The sequence below is a fragment of the Dendrobium catenatum genome, unplaced genomic scaffold, assembly GCF_001605985.2.
Source record: "Dendrobium catenatum unplaced genomic scaffold, ASM160598v2 fragScaff_scaffold_8, whole genome shotgun sequence".
Classification (NCBI taxonomy): Eukaryota; Viridiplantae; Streptophyta; class Magnoliopsida; order Asparagales; family Orchidaceae; genus Dendrobium; species Dendrobium catenatum.
This window is the reverse complement of record NW_021318470.1, coordinates 633528-641886: the sequence shown is the minus strand read 5'-3', so window position 1 is coordinate 641886 and position 8359 is coordinate 633528. Positions and strand designations below refer to the sequence as shown.

General features: G+C 31.7%; 1 protein-coding gene across 1 annotated transcript in view; it reads right to left on the bottom strand.

Moving 5' to 3' along the window:
* Positions 1-2299: 2299 nt before the first annotated feature.
* LOC110112298 overlaps positions 2300-8359 on the bottom strand; it is a 16298-nt gene continuing 10238 nt past the window's right edge. The window contains exon 4 of the mRNA XM_028697079.1: positions 2300-2455. Coding sequence (XP_028552912.1) covers positions 2300-2455 — 156 coding nt within the window. The remainder of the gene's footprint in view (positions 2456-8359) is intronic.

Genomic DNA, 8359 nt, shown 5'->3' with positions numbered 1-8359 from the left:
TTAATATTCAAATCAAATCCAAATGAAGTCCCCTGTTTTTTTCATGTCTTTGTCGTTTTCAAACAAAATTTCAACAGTCTCCTACGAGCAAATACAGAGAGTCTGCCGACAACATCCTCATGACACCTCACTGAGGCCCCCTTCTCAACATTGGTTGAGTTGCATCTCAGTCGTCATGCTGAGTTCACCTTCTCAGCATGCCAACAAGCTCATTCTCGGCTTTGTGAAGTTCCCACTTGACAAGCGTCGAGTTCCCTTCTCAGCATCTTCCGACATCATCTTGTTTCCTCCTCAACAAGTCAGCAAAGTCTTCTTGGCAAAATTATATTCATCACACTTGGTGTGTCATTGAATTCCATCTCAACTTCCTCGACAACCTGGCACCTCTTGAACTGTAGACTTGGCACCAATTTCTTTCTCGCCTTCTCGACAAGTCAACAACATCTTGCTTCCCTTACCAACAACTTAAACAAACTAGTAATTACAATTTACAACTTGGCCCGACCCTCCCCTTCACCTTCTTGGCAAGCCAACTCCCAACTCTCCATTCCAACGACTCAACAATTTGCTCAGCACTGCACATACTCCCATGCATGTTCACCTTTCACCTCGAACCCCACTAACAATCAAATCATGTGATATATGTGCCACCAATGGGCATGTTTCAATGAAAAGCACCTATGACCAAATTAAGTTATTATTTCTCCTCATTTCCACAGTAAGCCACTTAGTTGCTCTAAATGAAAATATTCTCCCTAGCCGCCTCACAATATTATAATCCTCCTTAGACTTTGAGCTCCTCTGGACAATGCCTAGTTGTCTCCCATTGCTTCCTTTCGCCACTTTGAAATGCGGCAACCTATTAGAGGTTTCAGCATGTTAAGTTCCTCAGTGCTAGATTGCGAGATCTAAGCTTATGTATTAGCGCCATATTGGTGATGAAGAGTTTCCTTCGAAACATAATGTATTTTTTATGTTCGCTCACTTGCAAAACATCATTTTGTACTTTTTTTACCCACAAGTTCTCTTGAGTTCACACCCTCGTCAACAATGAGTTTCATGCAAAATACTTTTTACTATATTTTTTAATGTTGCACATTTTTATGCATTTTTTCATGAACTTGCGTTATTGCATGTTTTTCAACACCTTATTTTATTCTGACATTCCTTTATTATGCAAAAATATTTGGGAAATTTTTAGCAGTGCTTATGCATCTTATGCATCACCAACATGAGAAATGCGTTGGTACAATATATTGAGATCAAAAGTTTATCTATTATCATGTCAACGGTCACGAAAAAGGTATATAAGAAGTGCTCACATTACCTAGACGAGGATAAAATTTGTCTGCCATGTCAAGAATGATGTATATTGGAGGGGCATGCGAGGAGCTCAAAATTTCACCGAGTCACCTCATGATGAGACCGTCCCATCCTCTATTTTTTCTTGTCCCAATGAGGTGTTTGCATAATGTAGAGGAGTGCGGTGCAAAGAAAGGCAAAGAGAGTAGGGGGGAGGGGGTGCTTAGTTGCAGGAAGAATGATATAGTAAGGGGGAGAAAACATGTAGTGAAGAGAAGAAATGTCAGAAGGGGAGGAAAGGGGTTTTTTTTTTATAATTGTGAAGGGTTTTTTGTCTTGTACTTATATATGCAGGGTTAAGCCAAGCTGTTAGGTCAAACCACTTATTTCGTGATCTCCCAAACTATGACAAACGAAGAATACCTTCTTTTGTTTTCGACGTTGGGGAAGCCCTGTATCTTTATAAGTTGTTGATAATTCTTATATTTTTTAGCATAATGAAACATGTGTCAATTTTCTAATGGACTTATTAAGGTATTTGTTTACAACTTCCTTGTTGTCATTCCAGGCTCATCAATCTGGAACCAATGCGTAGTTGCTTCCATCTGAGGTGGCTGGTCTAGGAAATTAAATTGATCACGATTAAGGTTATAATCATTCTCGAAAAATCAATGTCATATTCTTATGTATCATCATCATAATTATTATTACTCATGCATATTCACCAAAATCGTAATAATCATCAGCGTATTCATATGCACTAAAATTGGTCTTCAAGAAAGCTAAAATATAGTAGGTCTAAAACGGATCCCTTTTGCTTGTCTTAAGAAACGTCACTTTCAGGTTTGAGTTTTGTGCTTGAACTCCAATGATAAATGGTAAAGATATCCAATATGAAAAGTAAAATAACTATAAAAAGAAAAAAAAAACATGGATTTCAAGCAATTTCCGTTCCATGTAGTCAAGGGTATAATATTGCTTAAAATCTATGCTATTTTTACTGCCATTCCCATACCTCGACTACATTTTCACAGCCATTTCCATATTTCATAGGCTGTTTGTTTTTGTTTTTTGAAAGATTTTCGCCAATGATCACAACTCCATCTTGATCATTATCATCATCATCTATTTCAATAACATCATGAGGAACAACCTGTAATGAAAAAAGTTAAGAGCAGGTAACTTTCTAGGAAATAATAAGAAATTACAAGCAAAAGAAACCTAGTAAATAAGCGTGAGAACAAGAAATATCCTGACAAGAAGTTCATTGGATGATACATATACAAATTGTTGGACAAAGGCAAACAAAGAGATGGTGTGAATTTGGTGTTCTATAGGGCACTTTAGATTCTAAATACATCAATTCAAATTCTCACACTTAATATCAAGATTAAAAAAAATGATTTAACAATAAAGTACACATTAAATAAGCAATCAAGTATAGAAATATAGGAGATATGATTAAAAAAATGTGAATTAATTAATACTAATAGTGTACAAGTGATTAACCACTAGATCTATTACTACTAAAATTACACTCCATGTATTCAGTTTTAGATCCACTCAAAAGAAAACCTTTAGACTCTAAGGTTGACCTCCATTATTCAAGTTTACCTTTAACTCCCTCTTTAGGCTTACCAACAAGAAGAATATCATCAACAAAAAGCATACACCAGGGTACAACCTCTTGTAAATGTCTATTGAGAACATCTATGAGTAAAGCAAAAAGATATGAGCTTAAGGCTGATCCTTGATGTGATTCAACTAAAATTGGAAAATACTTGATCAATCCGCCTTGTGTTTGAACACAATTACCAGCTCTTGCAAACATATTCTTACTGAATTGAATATAAGCATTATTAACCTCTTTATTTTCTTGAACTCTCAATAGCACTTCTCTTGAAACTTTTATCATATGCTTTCTCAAAACCAATAAATATCATATGTAGATCCTCCTTATTCTCTCTATTCTTCTCCATCAAACTTCTCAATAAATGTAAAGCTTCCATAGCAGACCTACATGGCATGAATCCAAATTGATTTTGAGAAACATTAGTGTCACATCGCAACCTATGTTCTATAACTCTCTCCCATAGTTTTAAAGCATGACACATTAACTTAATTTCTTTAAAATTAGCACAATCTTGTGCATCAACTTTATTTTTAAAAATATAAATCAACACACTCATTCTCCACTCATCTGACATCCTTTTAATCTTCAAAATAGTATTGAAAAGTTTAGTAAGCCAATAAATTCCTTCATCTCCTAAACATTTGCACACTTCTATAAGAATATCATCAGGTCCAACAGTTTTTTCACACTTCATTTTCTTTAAAATTTCTCTAACTTCGGTCTTACTAATACACTGATAAAAAAAAAATCTTTATTTTCATTTAAGGTGCTAAGTCACTAAAGTTAATTGTATTTTATTAAAAAAATTTGTAAAATATCTCATCCACATTTGTTGAATATCCTCTTCTAATTAAAGCACCTTTTGATCTTTATCCTTAATGTACTTCACTTGAATTAAATCCTTACTATTCCTATCTTTTGTTTGGCTAACTTATACATATATCTTTCGCCCTCTCTAGTATTTAATCTATTATATAAATCATTAGAAGCTAAGATCTTACATCGCATATTAATCCTAACAGGCCTTTTATATATTTTTCACTAATCAGAATTATTATATCTAAAAAAAATTTATAACAATTTTTTTTTATTTTTTAATCTTTTCTTACACATTTTGATTTCACCACTAATTATTTTTACTATTATGAGATTTTTTTCTTTGATACTCTAAACACATCTTTTGCAACTTTCTAAATATCACTAGCTACCTTTTGCTATAGAACATTAGCTTCCTCATACACAAATAAAATCTTAAGATCTAGAATCTTACCCTCAAAAATATTTTTCTTAATATTTTTTAAATGCTTCCATCTAATCCTATAATAATATTTTACTTTAATTTTTTTCCCTTCATCTTAAAGTCCAAAACTAATAAGTGATGTTTGATACATAAACTTTCTTTCAGAATAAATTTACAATCTTTGCAATCTAAATGTTATATTTTTATTTAAAAAAAAAATCAATCTGAGTTTATTATATCTATTTTTATAAGTGGTGAGATACTCATCTTTTTTTCTTTATAAAGGTATTAGCAATTACAAAATCATAATTAAAAAAAAAATCCAATATGATATTACCACCTTCATTAGTCGCTTCAAATTCATAGCCACAATGGATGCTTTTAAAATCATCTCTTTCTACCAACATATCCATTTAAATCTCCTCCAATAAAAACTCTTTCTTCAAGAGATATGTTTTAATTAAGTGAAATTACACTGTAGATGAATGATTAAGTTATGCGAGCGAGTGTTTACTTTTAAGCTCAATAGAGATGTACTAAATAAACTGCATAAGCTATTAAAACTAAAACACTACAACAACAACAACAATAACAAGCCTTTATCCTACTATGTGGGATCGGCTATATGAATTATTTTTCTCAATTGTGTCCTGTTAAGAGTCAAATCCTCATCAAAATCTAATAAAGAAATGTCATTTCTAATATTTTTTAAATAAGTCTTTTTAGGTCTACCTCTACCTTTCTTAACATAAGTCAAATCTAATACATCTACTTTCCTAACCAGGTCATCGTAAGGCCGTCATTTTATGTGACCAAACCATCTAAGGCGACTCTCTTTAATATTATCTTCCACTAGAGCTACTACAATCTTTTCATGTATATGCTTATTTTGTATCATGTCTCTAAGAGTAAAGCCAATCATCCACCTAAGCATCATTATCTCTACAACACTTAACATTGTCGTTGCCATGTCCCAAGTCCTGAATGAGAAAAATGGAGGGTTATGCTAGGTAGTCAACAACCAACGTAAAACGTGTCGAATAATCATGACAACTAAACCACTAAACACAAAAATTATAATTGTGTCCAAAATAAATACAAATTATAGTGTGTAAAGATGATGCTAGATGTAAGAGCATGCAATTTAAGCAAAAGTAAATAAATTTACTCTACACAAAACCATAATATCATTTTTAACTTAAATCATAAAATTAACTTTCTAGCCCAAGTAATTAAGCAAGAAAATAAACAATAAGGTACAAAAAATAAAAAAACTAAACTATTGAGAAGTTGAAAATCATTTTACATGCTTCATTACCCAATCGGCGTACATTCATATCCAAGAATCACAACTCCAAAATGTTCAAAATACATATAAGTATAAAATTCCTCTAAATGTCAACCTATTTTCATTTAATTTTACTTTTAATTTCGAGAATTTTAGATATAAAGAACTACTAACTGATTAATATCACAATTAAAAAAATGTATATTTATAAATAGTAATGCCTGTAGAAATCAGTCATTTAAAAGTCATTATTGCATTCTACTTTAGTTTTTCCATTTAGCCAATCATGCATGCGTCTGACGGAGATCAGTGGGAGAAAATATTTTTATTTTCCATTTTTAAAAAAAAAAACTGTCGTCCCACAAGATTCGCTTTATTTATATTTAAATGAATTTCTTTGAGTCAAATCAGCATAGTTCAACATTATACCGTCCCGAAGGACAGACTAATGTTTTACTATCGATTTGAAAGAAAGAAAATTGTAATTTATTTCTCTAATCAGAAATAGTATAGGGAAGATACAAATCATCCTGAGGGATAATGAATATCTTCTCTTATCATTCTAATTAGAAAAATAAATTGTAGGTTTACCTCCTTAATCAAATATAGTAGATATTGGATTCATTGTAACAACAAATCCAATACCTATCTATTTTTTATTACAAATTTAAACTTTAAATATAGATAAGACAAACAATCTACGTTTCACAGATATTTCCCCTATCTTAGAAAGGAAACTAAGATAGGGTTTAGATTATTCTGGGATCTAGACTCCTTATAGGGACAAGCCCCTATAATTAATTACATATCCTAAGAGAATACTCTCGATTAAAATGAAGTCTAGATAATTTCAAAATTCATATGTAAGTCTAAAGAAATATTTGGGCCAATTAAATTTTCCATCTTCAGGCTTTAGATTATAGACTCTAACACTGGATTTAAAGATTTAGATTTTATTAGATTAAGGAAATTGCAGAGAGAAAGGTGTATATAATCTGGACTTACCACCTGCCTAGAGTGGGCTGTCAGCTAACAATCTTAATCACAACAATCGCTGATGAATGCAAGATTTAAGAATAGCTCTATCCTAGGATTCAAGGAGTGGTTAAAGAGATTTGAATCAAATGCAATGAAATATGCTTACAAAAATTAAAAATCTACACGTATGCTTATGATGCATGAATCACAAATTAATATAAAAGAGCTGATTTTATTAATATAGAATTTACGGATTACAACCCAGCGTCTGCAGTAAAGTAAAGGTGGTCAGACCCCACCAACAACAAACAATGGTTCTAAACCTATAAGAAAGTAGAATCAAATATGATTGCTTAGGGTCTTCAGGCTCCAAGTCTTCTATGAAATATCAAAAAGGAAAACATCCTCTTGAGAGAGGATATTATTTTTTGGAGCCCCGTCTGTATATGTATAAGCAGTCATCTTTAATTCTTTTACAACAGTGGACACAATACAACTCGATCTATATACAAAAATTCTAAGAAAATGAAATATACATTTCTCTTTATAAGTACATCATTCCTAGTAACATTCTACTTTGCAGGAAAGTAAAAGCAGCAAAGTAAACACAAAAAAAGTAAATGCAGTTATGAGTGTGTTGTGAACAGTTATAAATGTCAAAAAATAAAGACAAAAAAGTAAAGTACACGGTCCACACTTATTCACTCAGCTCTCTGGTGCACTAATAGAAAGTAAATATGCATGCTATGATTTGCAGAAAAATAAGCAAACAAACATAGGTGTCATCTAGGCAAGACACCCACAATCAAACCACAATAATCCACCGGGCTAGTCTAGGCTAAAGTTAGTTGTCCAAGCAAATATCTAAGTGTGTGAAAAAGGTTTTGTGGCTTTGATATATCCTATAGAGACTTATATTTGAATTACATGTATTATTAAGGTTTATCGTTAAAGACCAAATGGGAATTTAATTGAAGTTTAAGTTATGTGTATTTGACTTTTAAATTATTTCAATTTTAGATGTTAGAGTTATTGATTTAATTTTAAAGAATTTATATATTGATAACTCCCTAAGTGCAGGAAATTATCAATTTATAAGTCCTAGGACTTTCAAAATGAACACCCATCTTATATAGAAGACAAGTGTACGTCTGAGAGTCCCCAGAGTTTATTAGATAGATAGAAAGGGACCTTGCAATGCAATGTAACATATCTTCCCTAAGGAGTCGTGTATGTTATATTTGGTCGGTGTATTATTATTCGTTTGAAGATCTCCAAAATTCAAAGTATTATAGCATTTCTAAAAGGAGTCGTACACAACACATAGGAGATCTTTTTGTTATTAAAGGTTTTATAAAATAAGAATGCCTAAAGCCTTCCAAAAGAAATCAAGTTTTAGGCATGAAAAACCTTAATTCATTTAATCAAAATTAATTATCAAATTTAGTTGATTAAAATAATTTTCAATCAATCAAATTATCAAACTAATTTATTTAAATGAATTATAATTTAATTTATTTTTTTAATGAATTTTATCATTATTTTGAAAACCGGACCGATTCGACTAGTTCAACTGTGAACCGGTCTTAAAGCTGGTTCGGTCCTCCTCAAGAATCAGTCTAGCAACGAACCAGTCAAAACCGATTTGAACCACCGGTTCAACCGGTCAACTGTTGAACCGGCCGGTTCTTAACCAGCCAACCGTTGAACCGGTCCGTTTCTTAAGAACCGGCCAGTTCAACTAATAATATCTTTAAATATTTATTTTTTATATAAAATGTTTAATTAAATATTAAATTAATTTAAAAATCATATATTTTATTTAATAATATAATTCCAAAATTTTTATTGTATTTAGGGCTGCAAACAAACCGAGCCGAGCCGAGTATGTGAGTGTTCATGTTTGTGTTTGTTTAAC